At 38.9% G+C, this 17,348-nt stretch overlaps 2 protein-coding genes across 4 annotated transcripts; one reads left to right on the forward strand and one right to left on the reverse strand.

Annotated features, from left to right (window-relative positions):
• The first annotated feature begins 2,958 nt into the window (after positions 1-2,958).
• On the forward strand, positions 2,959-6,635 carry ackr4a (atypical chemokine receptor 4a). The gene is made up of 2 exons (XM_067606294.1): positions 2,959-3,077; positions 4,840-6,635. The coding sequence occupies exon 2, from the start codon at positions 4,855-4,857 to the stop codon at positions 5,962-5,964; it is 1,110 nt and encodes a 369-aa protein (XP_067462395.1). The 5' UTR covers positions 2,959-3,077; positions 4,840-4,854; the 3' UTR covers positions 5,965-6,635.
• A 1,614-nt stretch (positions 6,636-8,249) lies between these two features.
• Positions 8,250-17,236, reverse strand: e2f5 (E2F transcription factor 5). 3 transcript variants are annotated; one of them, XM_067606297.1, is made up of 9 exons: positions 17,125-17,236; positions 16,892-17,027; positions 15,317-15,426; positions 14,895-15,056; positions 14,184-14,292; positions 13,587-13,911; positions 10,472-10,609; positions 9,539-9,577; positions 8,250-9,405 (listed from the first exon to the last, which is right to left on the reverse strand). In XM_067606297.1, the coding sequence occupies exons 2-9, from the start codon at positions 17,018-17,020 to the stop codon at positions 9,329-9,331; spliced, it is 1,089 nt and encodes a 362-aa protein (XP_067462398.1). In that variant the 5' UTR covers positions 17,021-17,027; positions 17,125-17,236; the 3' UTR covers positions 8,250-9,328. The 3 variants fall into 3 exon arrangements, with proteins under 3 accessions (XP_067462398.1, XP_067462400.1, XP_067462399.1); XM_067606299.1 differs by having other exon boundaries at positions 16,892-17,040; XM_067606298.1 differs by lacking the exon at positions 17,125-17,236 and having other exon boundaries at positions 16,892-17,118.
• Positions 17,237-17,348: the final 112 nt, after the last annotated feature.

Here is a 17,348-nt window from a genome sequence, read left to right on the forward strand (position 1 = left end):
TAACATCCACTCTTTTTATAGAATTTTCGCCTATTTGGCATACCCAAATGGAAAAGCTTATAACAGAAGAACTGTAAGGCCATGATGCACGTATTAGGCTTCATTTGACAAGTGACATCTTCTAGTTTCTGGAAATGTGTTTGTTTAGCATGTGGCTAAAACACAAACAAAACTACATCAGTTCAAATAAGGCTCAAAAAAGTGTTTTTGGTCCTCGTCTATCATGAGTCATATTTGAATAACAATAATTAGGACATGCTTAATGCCAGAACTATGCAAATCACCACATACATTCTACATCTTGTCAACCTGTATAAAATTCCAGACCTATAGGCCTAACCTTATGGGAGCTAAGGAGTTTTTAGTTTGTGGTGTCACTGGTGTCCCCGAACCTCTCCAAACATCTCAAATTGGCCAAATTGTGCCAATTGCTTTTACTCATTACTGCCGCTTAAGCGTGTTGCCGGATAAATATTGATATTGTCTCACGATATGTGCTCCACAGCAGTTTTTATACAAATAAAATTTCAAAAAACGCAAGTAAGCTGTATCTTAATTAAAGGGTTCATCCATCCATCTTGTAACCTGCTTATTGTGTGTAGCGTTGCAGGTGCAACTGCAAGAAACAGTTCATAACCTCAGCAGCTTAACTAATAGAGTGCAAACATACTCACATGCACACCTCGAATTTAACAGTTTGCCCAACTTTCAAGTCTTTGCATTGTAGGAAAACTGTATTAGAACATGCAAACTCCACACAGAAAAGCTTCTTGGTCCTTGGAACAGTGCTAACTACCACTGAGACACTGTACCACCCTGAAAGTTAGATTATCCACCAGGCAACTGCTGATGCCCCAGAGCTCCAGCCTTAATATGTCTCAAATGGTGTCGGCAAATTGTGCAAATTTGTTGGGCAAAATGCACCAATAAAACACAATACAAACTGATATAATACGTAGTGCTTTATTTCCTAATCCTGAGGCTTCATTCTAGCTTCTAGCATCACCTATTTCACGTGGACACACAGATGAACTTCGCTACGTGTGTGACTGGGCCCACAGCTCATTTTTGCCCCGAAGCCCCCTACATAGCTCATTAATATCACCCTCAATTAACCTCTGAAACAAATGTTAAAGCTGTCAGTGATGGTGTCAGCTATATGCGGGTGTGAGGGTGTAGCTTCTGATTAACATTCAACACCCACTGAATACACTTTTATTTATCATATGTATTTTTCACTGCTCACTACTTCTTTTCACTGATGGTAAACAACTTTATTTAAACCTGATATTTCACCAGCTGGTCTGCGAATTCAAACAGTGAGTATAATCACTCAGTCATGACAATAGAAATGACTTGAAAGTGATGTATAGCCTGTTTTTTCCTCTACGTGTGTATGTTAATTTTTCCTATTTAATGATCTATTTTTGTAGCACACAAGACAATTTTATACTGAAAACAAGAAAGAAGCCAGTGTTTGTTTTCTCTGTTCATCACAACTGTGGAAAATACAAGCGAAAGGTCTTTTTCTTTAAAAGAAACAACATGCGTCTGCCAAATGTGGGTGGATTAAAACCAAAGGTAATCCTCCACATTCCATGTGGTTTTAGCTGCAGGGTGATTATTAAAACAGTGGGTGTGGATGTAAACTTAAATACAGTAAAGATGATACAGGTGCATGCTTTCCGGAGGCTGTAGGGTATTCTTACTAAAATATTGCATATTTAATATGCAATATTTACTTTTGCACATTTTGCACAAATCTGCGCAAATATTTCCTTTTATCATTGCTAAATTAAACATCTTCTGTATCATCTAAATTAAATACATTTTTAATTTAGTGATTTATTTATATTTCATTCACAATGCATTTGCAGGAATGCTCAATGTGCTCCAATACAGCCATAGTCTGATCTGATGGCTAATAAGCAGCTGCACTGAGGTGATTAAGGCTTTACAGTTAGTGTCTTGCTCAAGGGCACTTCAGCAGTGGAAATGAGGGATGGACAAATGCCTGTCTTTCACTTCCCCTCCGATATTTGGTTTAATGAATCACAGTCTCTGTCTTACATCTGGTGTTGAAATGTTGCTAACATAGCTGCTTTTATTTTGGTGTAAACATGTTCATTCATGTTCATAAAACTTCTCCTCAGTAAACACCCCAAACAGATAGTCTAGAGTGGTGACTTCATTTATGTCTCCTGTCACTTGACTTCTCGCTCTCTCCCTCTCTCTCTCTCTGAGTCATCCTTCTCCAAAGGGTGTTTATAGTGTGTAGAGCCACAAAACTCAGCTAGACTTGAAACTGGACTGGATCCCTGCTCTTTGCCCCGAGAAACAAACAGTGAATCACGGTAAGAAAGGTCCCTGCTGACTAGGTGTGTTCACATTTCAGACCTTCAGTATGTGTAATGTTTATTTTTCATATCTGATTTCATCACATTTGATTTGCATGACACTCACTAATCTGCTATTCCCAAATTTAAAATTTAAAATAATGAAGGAAAATACTAGCTTTACCTGACATGTCTAAGTATTTTTCAATTATATATCCTCTGTAATTCTGTAAAACTGCTGTTTGATGTAGAAGACACAGATGACAGCTAACTAATGTTTTTGTTGACAAAAAAATCGAGATGAAAAAAACGGAAAGTAAACAATTAGGACACCATATTACACCTGCAGGGTCAGAGTAAACTCAGTGAATGGCCATCACCACATTTGCTATAATCAGGAGGAAATTATTTAACAAGGAGAGTCTCATTGAGATTAAATTATCTAATTCTGTTTTATGCGAATGCCACTGCGCATTCCTGCAATTCCACAATGAGAAGGCATTTCTTTCAATTATAAATTTTGGGGTTTGTGCTGCGCTACAATTACGATGTCTTCACCTCAGACACAGAGCACTCATAAAGCAGGATTTTGTAACGTCCCGCCCAAGCGTGCTGTACGGGTATTAAATCAATCGAACCTTTCTCAGTTGAGAGCGACGTAGTCTGGACTCTACGAAAAGCTTTGACTCGTTCTTTTACGGGACATATTCATACACACGGGACATGGTTGTATAAAATACCGTAAGTATCTATCAAACATTATGCACAGCTACATTTGTCCTTATCTGTAATGTAACATCTCTCTTTTTTATCAGCTGTGTAGCTTTATAAACGTCAAGAGAAACATTTCTTGTTGTTGTGATGCGCCACCCCACCTACAAATACATCTGTAACACTGCTATATAACCACAAGTTTCACAGTCTTTTTTTGTTTCTTTGTTTTAAAAAACTGTAAGTAATCAGATTTAAAGTCGTTTGATAGGCTACTTTAGTAGAAATGCCACAAGGCAGAAATAGGATACCTGCAAGTGCTACATTCAAAAGTGTACTTTAAGTACATGATTAGAAACAAAATGTAGTTATGGTATCAGAAGTAAAATTATTGCACAATGTCCCTTTCAGAATAATGATAATGTTATTATATGCAGTATATATTATATTAAAGGACAGGTTCACAATTTCTCAAGTCGGTCTTAAAACAACAGTCTGGTGGCTAAATGACCACTGAAATAGGTTTTTCTTACTATAATCATTCCTCCGGTTTATAATGACCATTATTAGATCCCTTCATAATGAGCTTACATTGTAAGTGATGGGGGGCCAAAATCCACAAAATGTATTTAAAAGTTTATCTGAAGCTAATATGAAGCTTCAGATAAATGTCTAAACGAGTCAAATCAGGTAAATAAAGATGGATGACAAATTAAAGGAAAAACCTGAATAAATGAGTGGAGAAACATAACGAATGCAGATGCTTCCACATAGGCACACTGCATGGTACAATTAAGCAATTAACATCCAATCATGCTCTGTGACAGTTGATTTTGATTTTGTATCAAGATGGCAACAGGAAAAGATCTAAGTGACTGAAAGAGGGTTCATTGTTGGGGCACAGACGGCAGGAGCTTCAGTCATAAAGACTGCTCAACTTGCTAGTGTTTCAATAGGAACAGTGACTAAAGTGGCATCTGCGAGAGTAAACCTCACTCCCTGACATCTTAGCCTCTTTGCTAGCGTTCCCATCTCCCATGTCTGAGGTTATGAGTTCAAGTCTAGCGTGAGACTGTGCTTGTCTACACAGGCCTACTATGCCAAGGCACATTGAAGCTGTTCCGGTGGCACATGGTGACCCAACACGTTACTAAGACACTAAGACAATGTTGGTTTTTCCTTTAATTTGTCACCTGTCGTATCTTTGTTAATGTGTCAATGTCGTATCTTCTGTTTTCATCCAGGACCAGGTGTCCTTCTTTCAAATAGATATTTTGAAACTCTTCATCTTCAGCATATTAATTAATGCAGTGAAGACATCTGAGCAGGGGGATCTCCGTGGGAGTTACATCAGTTTATACAATCTGGACTTGTAGAAACTATGTGTCCTCCTCTGCTCTCGGCACTTAGTCACACTTCAGCAAGACAGAATGAGCACATTATTTTATCTCAGCAAAGGTACAACAGGGAGGAATAGTTCAGGTCAGGACACGATATCCTGGTCCCAGATGTCGACATGGGGATGTTGACTTTGATGTTATCATGGTACTTTAATTAACCTACAATCGCACAACTTTTTGCAGATTGCATAGGGTGTTTCTTCTTTTTTATGTATTTCCCCAAACAAGGGGAATTTTTGTTTCTACATATTTTCTTACCAGAAGGAAAGTCAAGTTATCAGATAGCAATTTCCCAGATTTTGGCTCCACGGTAATATTTTCATTGTTGCTCAAACAGCATTGTGAATGTTTAAAGGCCATAGATAAATAACCAAAAATGTCCTCCCTCACAGATTTCTCTAATTAGAATGGAAGTCTCGGCGGAGGATGACTACTATTACCATGAGAACTTCAGTTTCAACTTCAGCTATGATGACTACTCCCCACTCTGTGAGAAGGGTGACATCCGCTCTTTCGCAGCCCTTTTCTTCCCCATCACGTACACAGTGTGTGTGGTGGTGGGGCTGACAGGAAACATCTTAGTGGTGGCCGTGTATGCCTACCACAAACGCCTGAAGACCATGACAGATGTTTTCCTCACCCAACTGGCTGTGGCGGACCTGCTCCTGCTCTTTACGCTGCCTTTCTGGGCTGCTGACGCGGCGAGGGGTTGGGAGCTCGGGGAGGTCGTCTGCAAGATCGTGTCGGCCTGCTACACTGTCAACTTCACCTGCTGCATGCTACTGCTGGCCTGCATCAGCCTGGATCGGTACTTAGCGCTGGCCAGAGCACAGGGCAGAGAGCAAGGAGGGTGGTTGCAGAGGATATTCACCAGGAGACACTGCTGGAAGGTGTGTGGGATTGTTTGGGGGACAGCTTTCATCCTGGGCCTGCCTGATTTGATACTGTCTGAAGTTAGGTGGGCATCGGATAGGAATATCTGTCAAGCTATCTATCCTCCATCTTTAGCTAGAGAGGCTAAAGCTTCCCTGGAGATAGCCGAGGTGCTGCTGGGATTTGTGATTCCTCTCCTGGTTATGGTGATCTGTTACTGGAGAGTGGGCCGAGCGCTTAAGAGCCTCCCTATCGAGAGCAGAGGCAAGAAGTGGAAAGCCCTGCGTGTTCTCCTAATAGTAGTGGGGGTGTTTGTGGTCACTCAGCTGCCCTATAACGTTTTGAAGGTCTACCGGACGATGGACTTCGTCTACATTTTAGTGACCCACTGTGGGACAAACAAAGTGTTGCACCAGGCGGCTCAGGTGACAAAGAGTCTGGCCCTCACTCACTGCTGCCTCAACCCGATCCTCTACGCCTTCGTGGGGTCCTCCTTGCGGCAGCATATGATGAAAGTGGTCAAGAAGTTTGGGGAGAAGAGAAAAAGAAGCGGGAAGACGAGAACTCCTGCAGAGGATGAAGGGATGGAGATGTCATTCAACTCCTGCAGTGCATCCCAAGAGACTAACACATTCTCAATATGAGTTACCACTAGTACTTCATGGTGAAAGACATATAGACATGCATCAAAATCACATATTTAGACTTATTTAGTAGAGTAGAAGAATAGATACAGTTACTCTGTGTTATAGTCTACATTTTTTGAAAACAACAGCGATGGAACCATATGTGGAAATCATTACATTTACACTACCATGAATATGGACAATTTAGGGTTTTTTTAGATATATTTTTGAGTATTTTTTTGCCTTTAATAGATAGCTGATAGTAGAGAAGCAGACAGGAAACGAGGGAAGAGAGAGGGGCAACAACAGTCCCTAGCTGGAGTCAAACAAAGGACATTGCAGTCACATGCGCAGTTACCACTCGGTTACTAGGGCAATGTAGTTTATTTTGAGTCAAACTGACATACACTGTCCTGTTACAGTAAATAGTCACTAGAGAATCAAATGTGTGTCAATCTGTGGCTGAAAATAGTCCACAACAAATGCATTATTTACCCTTCTTTGTGTAACTTTTTGCAATTTTTGTTTTAAGAAAGCACATAGCCTTTTTTTAAAAAAAAGATGGAACTATATATTTGTGGCGTATTTTTTAAGATTTGATTCTTTATTAGGTATGAATGGGTCTATGTTTTGTATGATGTTTTGTCAGTTTTTACAGCCTTGTCCTGAATAAATCATATTTAGTTTTAGTTGTGTTTTTTTTGTAGTGGCATGACACAATAAAAGAGCTTCAAAATGCTCTTTTCCTGCATATCTCACAAGCTTAAATGTGTTTGTTTATAGTTTATTCTAATCCATGAAACATTAACTACTTTCTTGGAAAACCACAAACATTTTTCCAACTACCCACGCAATACAAAGTACAAATAACTGAATAAATAACATTTAAAGATGAAAAAATAAGAAAGAAAAAACAAGTGTTTGTAAATCTATGAAAGAACTTTGCTCTTTTGGCAAACAACCTTGTGATAGTGTCAAATAGTGCTCAGCTTATTTTTTATTGTAATCAATTTAAGTAAATAATACTTACATCTACACAGGCAATAAATTAGATGAATCACACACGCCGGCTGAGACATGATCTCTGATAGTCATCTACGATCTTTAATATTGTTCCATTTGACAGAATTATGATGCTAAAACACAACCGTGTACTTTCAGATAAGGTATTTTATTTGTCAGCTCAACAATATAAATGATTTATGGAAAACTAAAAGATAGCATATGTCAAAGCATCCGCTAGGGAGCTTCTGGACTGTTAGTGTAGTTTGCAAACAATCCTGTGCCAAATCTACATTCAGTTGGGATTTGACTGGCTTTGATGTAAGGAAGCCACAGTTTTGTTCTGTCCTGAATTCCTCAGGACATCTGAAACCCACATTTACTGAACACTTTTCACTGTTTTCACTTTACACTGCACAGCTTTTCTCTGAGCAGGCAGCCAAGTTTGCTTAACAGACTGATAAACTATTTCTGGTAATCTTTTCACGAGGTGATGTTGAGCTGCTGGAAAGATTGTCATTGTCTTGATAGTGGAAATTCTTACTTTATAATTACAGATGTTTTTTCTGTGACAACGATTAAACCTGGCAAGATGAAAACATTCTTAGTATTCGTTTGTGTCGCTGCATAGAGAGGGAGGGACATTCAAACATCTAGTACATTTGCAAAAGTCCAGCACTAGCACATTCGGTACCTGTTTAGATAAACAAAGGTCAGTGCCAGACTTTGCTTGCTCTTCGCAAATCAGTTATAAGATCTCCTTACAGTTATACATAAGTTATACATAAACATAACACTACATAGTTTAATCATGTTTTTGTTGTATCAACAGTACTTTTCCCTGTTGATGATTTAACATATTTATCGCTCAGAGAAAACGTAAACACACCTGGTGTGACGCAGGGTCATGGATTACCTTGTATGTCTCTGTTTTTTTTCCTTTCTTTCTTTCTTTCTCTATCCCAGATGGTACAAATCAAGTAATGGTTTGTTAAGTGACGCTAACACGTGTGAGGCTTCATGCAGAAACCATATGACTAAGGTTTTCCATCTGGCAACTGAGCAAAAAATAAAAAAAAAATAAAGGTTTTGCGCTTCAACCTGAGGATAAAACATGTAGACACAGCGTGATTAACAAAGCCTGCTGTGTGGTTTTAAACTACCTTTACAAACATGCCAAAAACGTTATTGAGAGGCTTCTTTTTGCCCATGTTTTAACGATTTGTGCTCTGTTGTACTCTCATTTTACATTTGTAAATTAAACTATAATCATTATTTGTTAGAAAAGAAAAGTTTGTAAGTCAAGATTAAATCCTTTATTGAAAAAAAATTTTAACAGTGCAAATAAACAACTAAATGTAACAAAAACATTACTTCTTGCAATCAAAGAAAACTATAAATATACAAAAATGCCGACCAAGGCTCTTAACATCTGATATTTCAGATCAGAAATATGGCTAATTCAGTTATTAAATTACGATTAAGGCAGTCAACCAGCTTCAGTTTCAACAAACTACAACCAAGAATTTTCTCTTAAATTAAGTAAAAAATATTAGTTATTCAAATATATAACTGTGATAATAAAAATGTATAAAACAAAAACTTAGAGGCCTAAGATGGCAGTGTGACAATAATTTAGAGAAGAAAACTTTCTGGCTTTTTCACATGAGAACAAGGTTACAAAATGTAACAAAATCACTCCTTAAATACAATATGCCATTTTTATCAAATATAACTATGGAAAGGTACTGTACCAGTGTTACCAGTCTGTTTATGTACCCTGAACTAGATCGTCAACCCTGTATCAAAAGGTTTTTAAAAAGCCAATACTGAATCATTACAAGTTACTGTAAATATCAGCTAAAGCAAAACACTGTCACAGTTCCAAATGTTGACCAAGCAACAGAAAGTAAAGCAGTTTTCTTCAAGTCTCAGACTTTCCACCAGATGTGGAAAAATCAAAGATGCGTACATGCAAAAGTGCAGTAGGAGGCTGAAGGATTCATCCTGGTTTATTTCCACTAAGGCACCTCATTTCTCTGGAACGTTGTGGATATTTAACCAGTAAATCGTTAAAAAATCCAATGACGACATAATGACCCTGTAGCTACATAAATATCTTATCCTCATTCAGGCACTATGTTTTGTGTTGGCTGTGAAGGCAAAAACCCAGCTTAGTAAAAAAAGAAGCTGTCTGGTGCAAAGCGGTGAAATCTTACATATGTAAAGGGTATTTAAGATAAATGACAACGGCATGTTTAAGTATCAGCGGTGCAATTGTAACAAAAATAGGAGAAAAGTATCTTTGAAGTGTCTCTAGAGGGAGGCAAAAAGTGCTTCCTGAGATTGTATAAGCATATAGCAGAGCCCCCATCAGCCGTCAGTAATTAAGGATCTGTACGTCAAACAGGTCGCACACGCCTTCATTGTCGTCCAGGTTGAAGCTGTAGTCTATGCCTGCATGTAGAGAGAGAAGCATCAACGAGAATACTGTAAAACATAAGTAAGACAGAAACAGATATATATAATCAAAATTCTATATGCAGTCTAAGTGATATATAACTGTTAGAACAGGTTTTGAGGTGCTTACCATCAGTACACATCAGCTCATCAATTAGGTCAACAGCGCCTACAAAAGGATTAAAAGCACATTTTTTACAGCTTCTACTTCAGAGTGTAATGAAAAATTTACATTTATGGCCTGTGTAACATCAATTTATAAGCAACAAAACCAGATAAAAAGTCAACAAAATATCAGTAAATTATTCACCCATTTTCTCTTATCAGTCCAAGTAATATTGGAATCAATACAATCAATAAAAAGTGATCTTATAGGGGACATATTTGTAATTTGGTGCTCTACTGGAATATATTTGCATGATTTACAGTTTAAAAAACTCAGTTCAGTCTCTGTCTGAATCATGGCAATTTAGCTCCTGTCTCTTTAAGGCTCTCATCCCAGAGAGCCCGCTCTCTTCTGATTGGCCAGCTCTTGAAAGCCGCCTCTCTGCAGACGTCCACTGACTGCGGAGGCTACCTCATGATGAAACAAACTATAGTAGTAGGATTTAACTAGTTTTTCTCGTTCTTTACTTGAAATGTCAACTTCTCAAATACATTCGTAAATGTTCGAGACGAAATCTGATCTGAAATATGTGAGTGGACAACATGAACAACCCATAGAAGAACCTTAGCAACAACCTTAGCAACAAAGGCTACAGAACAGATGGTTGTTTTTGGGCATTAACTATGAGCTGACAGGTAGGAAAAAATGTCAAAGTAGGTTGAAGCCCTGGCTTTTGACTTGCAGGGAGCATTTCTACATATGTTAACCTCAAGTTTTAGAACTTTGACCGTGTTTAACATAGATATCCAACATCAGAAGAGAATATAAACAACAGGAAATCACAAAAAGCATAATATGTCCCTTTTAAAGCCTCTACAGAACCATAACTGAAACAAATGTGCTGCTAGATGCAATCTGCTCAGTGTAACTGTATTTATTCACATCCCTGTGCCTTACCCTCTCTGTCGTCCTTCATGTGGTCTCCAGCAGAGTTGAGCTTCAGCAGGGTGCTCATATCCAGCACAGACTGGAACTCGTGACCCGCCAGGTGCATCTGCTGCTGCTCTAACACTGGCGCAGGCTGAGTGTGACACACTGCAGAGGGGAATGGGAGGTATGACAAGAATAATTAGTTGCACAGGCCCTTTCATAAAGTACACCTGAAGCATTGTGAAGTTCATTTATCTGAACGTGGTACTATAAGAAGAGGATGGGTCGCTGTCCAAAAGTGTGTGGTGAAGCACATAGAGAGAGACAGCCTGAGCAGTCAGTTGTTACTGAAATGACCAGAGCAGAGTATAACACTAAAGATTGTTTGGTAAGTGAACGTTTGAGTTGCTGTTGCATTATTCCTCATTTTCATTGAAAAAATGGGTTTCACTTTGACAATTTGCTGGCTCTGAGCTTTACCATGTTTCCTAGGTATGTTTCCATCTTAACGCCTACTGCAACACTGACTCATTCTTTATAAGCTTATTTCCAGTAGAGGAAGTGGTTTGTCTGGAACACAAACTGTAAATGTCTATATTTAGTTAGTTCCCATGACATGAAGCGGGATCAAATGCAGACACTGTCTTGCTTGCTAGCAAATTCTGGTTGACCTGCAATTGGCTTCATTAGTGTAATTGTCTTTCTAGGTGATTTACACCACAATGTTGTGTTACAGAGTATTTTATACTGAAGAAATTTGACAGAACATTTACAAGTTGAGGAAGATGTTAAAGGATTATAAAAGGAGAGCCTTCACACTCCCTCATTCAATTTTCTTCAGTACTGTATGTACAGGTTTCAAGGAAAGGAACATTTTATGCATTACAAATATTGGGTAGACAAAGTTCAAACATTATCTTGGCATTTGTCACAGTAGAAATTACTTTTGTATCATTGCAGTATGTTGTACTACGATTAAGGGCGTTACGCAAATACAAAGTCACTTAAAAAGAAAGGAGGTTTTGCACATTTAAGCTAATTTCTTACCAACTGTGAAGAAACTTAACTGTTCTAAAACAGTTCTTGAACTGATTTCTTATGGTCCAGCCAGATACTGGTTTTTATTCACTGAAAAACACACTAAGAAAATCAACTTGCTGAGACTTGAAACTTGTCTGAGATAGGCAAGCCATTATGAATGACACAGCCCTATTATTTTTGCTTTAAGTTGCGTTACGGTGACATTGTGTTTCAAGCAGCAAGCCTTTTTTGATACTGTTTCTACAGGCCAAGACATGCTAACATCTGATATTTCTTACTCGGCTGCTAAAAAGCAACCTTTTAAAAGCAATAATGGCCCAGACGATTCACATGATCCATTTCGTAAGGCCAGTATTTGCTTACAGTTCTTTTTCAGAATTTGATTTCCTGGTAACTCAGCTCAGCAGTGCATTGCTTCTGACTCTTGGGCATGGGAGCATTACTGAGTGAAAAACTGTCTGCTTCCAGTACAGTAGAAAAAAGTTGCAGGTTTATTAGGGACACCTGGCTAAAACTAATGCAATCTAATACAACAGTGCTTCAAGTTTATAATGTTCAGTTTACGTTGAAACTGTTTTAGAGAGTTGGTGATTTGATCTCATGGTTAATTATACTGGAAGGTTTTTCTGTTTTTTTGTGATATATACAGTTCGATTAAGTTTTCGCATAAAGGTGGATGCATAACAGTTCACTTAAATACACCACATAAGCATGATATAGCAGAGTATTTCTCTCTGTTTCCCAATCCATCTCACCCCTAGCCCAGTCTGGCTGGACATTGCCAGAGTCCTGCGATTACACAAAGTTCAATCAGACTGAACTCTAGTCGAAGCAAAAGAGACACAATTCGCAATCTAAATCAACAGTGTCTCTACACAGAATTGAATGGTCGGACTTCAGCTTCGCACCTTGACCTGCCAGTGTTTGGTTTGTCTGTTCTGCGCTACTGTCAAAACATGGTAGGCTCTGTGGAAGAGGACCTACTCTCCATGTAGATATAAAGGGCTCATTCTAAGGTAACGAAAACACAACGATTCTTATTTTTATGGGATTATACACTAATTAAAACATACTTATGAATATTATATTCCATTTCTGCCAAGTCCGTTCTGCTTGATGACACTAAATTCTACACACTGGACATTTAAAGGCCCTGCACACCTAAACAGGGGTTTTCACTTATTTTGGCTGATTAGCCCACTTGAGAGGAAAGTGAGAGATGTCAATCAAGCACAGTCACACACAGAAGGGGTCTACTCAGATAGAATAAGTGTAAACACCTGTGGCCTGTGTGTACTACATTTTTCAGGGGCTTTTAAAAAAAAAAGTTTGTAACAGCAAATATGCCTCTGTCCTGTTTTGGAGTAACTCAACAACACCACCTAACTGCAGCCTCTTCAATCTCTAAAAAGCTTAATCGACACATCTCTAAAACAATGACCACAACGAACATTATAATCTTCATGAAATAGAATTTATTTCACAGCTGTTAGTTTTAGCTAGGTGTAAATAATAAAGTATATCCAATAGGCTTGCTTCAGTAGGGGATATCCCCAGTGGCTTTTGGTGCACAAGTACAGACCAGTGTGGTTTTCTCTACGCTATTACCACTCAGTGAACTTTGAAACACCAGCTGCATTCAGCCAGGACATCAAACATCAGGCGTGCGACACACAAAAAAAAAATGAAATTACCAAATTTTATAAAAGTTACAAGAGGGAGGGACTGAATTTAACTTCTTCTGACTTGTGATGGGAGATCTGAGAAAGAAAGAAATGAAACTGCTCCAGTGTGACGGTACTTTGAGATTAATGTTAAGCCAGTTTCTTAACATACGCAAGTGTTTATTCAGTGTTTTTTTTTTATTCCTCTACTTTTTTATTAATAGTGCAATGCAATAAAAAACTTTGGCTGGCTATATTTATTTAATCCTCTCACTTATGTTTAAAACCTCTACTGTATGTGTCAAATGTGAGGTTCTGCACAAAAAACCGGATGACTGGTGGTTTTACTGAGGAACTTATGATGCAATACGTTTTTTTCCCGCAACAAGCCCATTTTCCACCCACTCATCCTCAAATCTCAAAGTCCCTGTCCTTACCCATCTGTATGTCAGGAGGGGTGGATGAGGGCGTCAGCACGTCATCATGTTCTGGCAGCACCATCTGGTGGTCTGAGCAGAGAGAGTCCTGGCTGCAGAAGGAGGAAGTGGTGTTGGAAGTGGAGTAAACAGATGTTGAGAGAGGGAACCTCTGCAGGCTGGCGGGGGTACTGGGTGGAGTTGGCATTGGACAGATATCGTCGGTGGGCGGCACAGGGAACACCACAGGTATTGTGGAGTCTGAATCCCTGTTGATGAGCATGACCTGGATGGGAGCTGACTGACTGCGTAGGTTCACCTGGTACTTCTTCTGACCACTCTGGCCCTGAAACACAACAACATGGAGATCAGCTTACAGTCATACATTTCTGTGCATGAGTAATTCTTGACCTGGGTGTTTGTAAGTAGGAGCTAATGTAGAGCACCCTAATTACACTTCACATGCCACAACAAACTTATCATGGCATTAGCTAGCTTTTATTACAGACCGCATGTGGTTTACCATAGAAAATAAGGAAAATATTTTAATTTCTTGTCTGCTGACTATGACTACAAAATTTAATGTGTCCAATTCAAGAAAGCATGATTGTGACCAACCATTTCAGGTAGTGGCACCTCCAGTTGAGTCCCAGCAGGAGCCACTACAGCCAGAAGAGTGTCTCCACTGAAGGCATTGCAGATGTCTTCATGTGTCACAAATGTATAAGTGAGGAAATGTTAAGGAAACAGGAACAGGATTACATATGAGGGAAATGGAGACAATAAACTGGAAAAACAAGACTGTGAGCATTGTGCAAGTCAGGATTAGCCTAGCTCTGCTTACACAAGAGACTGACAATAGCAATTATATTTATAATCCTCTCTTTATAGTGTTTTCTCTGTTCAATAAGCAAACAGTGTTAAAAGGATCAAATGGGGATTTTTTTCCCCCTCTGAAATTAATAAATGGAGCCAGGACTTGAATTACAAACTGTAGAGAGAGAGAGAGACACAAAGAATCAAGAGCACAAAAAAAAGAGAATAACATTTCACTTCAGTGAAGCAACATTTCACTGGAACGGCACGGCATCAAATTTAAAGGCTCAGTAGTAAATGTTTTAAACACTTTCAGGTTTAGTGAAACAGGAAGTTGATTTTGAATATTATACAAGGTAAGGATGGGGTGTTTTTGGTTTCAACTTGCCTTAATATGAACTGGCACAAAATTACAGTTTGTGCACTCAAGATTGTGAAATGAAGAAAAGAGACATCACACAAAAACACAGACCTGAACTGAATTAGAACTGAACCTCAAAATTCAAAGGATATATACTAGTGATGGGATCATGGTTGAGGTATTTAATGTTCTCCTCCAGCCATGCCTTCTGGTTGTCCAGCTCCTTCTCTTGAGCCTCTAGCTCAGAGATATGGGCCTTCAGAACGTTCACCTGCTCCAGCGCCTCCTGGGTTTGGCTTCCCTTGTTTTCCCCCCTGGACTCGATAATAAATGATGAGAGAGGAAAGGGTGAGATATGAACAAATGCTGCTACTGTTTTGCTATTACTAAGTGGGTCTTTTCAAAGGAAAAATTTTGATTTGGCTTAAAAAGCAAATATGAATATTTTTTAATTGATCAACTTCTGGAGATGATGAAGATGCCAATTTCCATACAGCGCTGTAGAGATTTTCAAGAGGTTTCAAAATATTGAAGGTGCTGAAAAATGAAAACAGTAAAACTTGTTTTTTCAAACCTCCACTGGATTATGTTCTTGTTTTTCTTCTCGATCAGCCCCACACCTTCCAGTACGTTGGTGATGTCATATATCCTCCTCTTCTGTTTCACTGCCAAACTGTCTGCAGCCTGTTAATTTGGAATTTCCATAAAGGGTCTCGCTCAGTGACAGAACTTTTGTTGACAAGGTACATCACAAAAAAAAAGAAAAAAAGAGAGACTCAAGTAAAGCTAGCAAGTGGAGGATTTGGCAAATTAAGCTGCACAAACAGCAAATCAAACCCCTTGGCAGAAGAGGACAGTTATACAATAGCAGTGGAGGAAGGAGGAGGGAAAGGGTCTGAGGAGCTTGCAGTGTAAACATTAGCCAGTTTTGGCGCGCAAGTAGAGAGGGAAAACTCCATCATCATCACTGTGATAAAAATGAAGATAGATTTGTTGAAAGATAAAAATGAAAAAATAAACTTAAAAAATAAACTAAAATAAACTTTGGTCTGGCCACAAGCCACAGCCACGAGTCAAAACACTAAGAGCAGATGGTAAAACTGAAATCTTTAATAAGCTTTCTTCTAAATGTCTCCATTTACTCACAATTTACGGAGCTTCATAGTAGTTATAGCAGACAGCTCTAAGAAAATAGTTTGAGAGATGGCAGGAAGGAACCTTCAAAAAGAACATGTGCTGGTTGGGACATCCCAGTTTTTTGACATTTATTTGACATTTTGAAAAGGAAGATATAAATGTACACACAAGTACAAAAATGTCAAGTATGGCAAAATAAATTCCAAGGTTGTGATCCTTGCTGTAAAGATAGGAAACGACAACAGCTGAGATAAGTCTTTTGGAGTCACTGTCTTCTAACGCTCGATTGTCTTGCCTTGCTTGTAAATCATTTTGGATTAGAACGTCTGCCAAATGACAAAATGTAAATATAAAAATGTAAATCTTGGACTTTTTGTGCCGCTCTTGGCATTTTTGTGGTTGTGTGTGATTTAATGCCCTTATTCTTCTCATAAAGTCAAAAACTGGGTTGTTTCCTCCCTGTCAACTCTCTAAAATATTGTTGTTGTTGTTTTATGTTTGTCTGCCATTATATTTGCATATGTATATTAAAATATGGAGAGGGACTGTCAGACTGTCCAACTACGGACAGTGATGTAGCAAAGAGTGTCTTGTGGGGACCACCACAGGTTAATTAAAAGGGGGTTCATAGTAATCTGTATTGAAATTGGCAGATTAAGAAACTATGAAATAACATTTAGGGACTACCACATTTACCTCTAATGAACAAAATAAGCTGATTTATTTTTCTGACTATTTTACAGAAGATTAGCCATCCACATCATCCAAAAACAAATACAGCTTTTTACTGCTTGTGAGTAGTTTGTGTTGTTGGACCAACAAACGAGGAGGCCTGGCTAATGGCGGCTAGCTAGACCACCTGGAAAACAAATCAATGCACCTGACTAGCCCCATTTAAGAGTGACTGACAGCCCTTTGTTCACGTCTGCTGCCTGGAAGGTACCACCAGAAAACACCGATTAATTTCCCCTAAAAACAACAACAGTGAGCCTGCCCCTGTCGTTTCACTGACCACTTTCAAATCAAGGACGCCATCCTCCGCTTCTTGTAGCAAACTGACAAACTTCCTCGTGAGGAGCCCCAAACTTTTCTCGTAGCGACTCGGTGTCGAGCGTGCAGTCTCCGTCGTCTCAAGCTCCATCTTCTCTCTATAAAAGAAACCTTAACTTATTTTAATGAGCCGTATCTGCGTTAAACTGCAAATTACGTAAATTTCTTTTCATTCAGACACGTCGTCTCTGTTACCTCAACGGGACGTCGGCAGTACCGGTAGGGTTTTTAAATGAACAGACGTTACGTTAGGTTACAGTTGCCACGGCAACCCTTGTCCAGCTCGTGCCCCCCAGTCACTCGAAATATGACTCCGCCCTCCCTTCTGTCACCATGGAGACCACTCTATCAGGACCTAATCTAATGATAATCAGAAATAATCGGTATGGGAGCCCATTTCAGGCAAAACAAGACGAAAC

Source organism: Thunnus thynnus, chromosome 12 (genome assembly GCF_963924715.1).
Source record: "Thunnus thynnus chromosome 12, fThuThy2.1, whole genome shotgun sequence".
Lineage (NCBI taxonomy): Eukaryota > Metazoa > Chordata > Actinopteri > Scombriformes > Scombridae > Thunnus > Thunnus thynnus.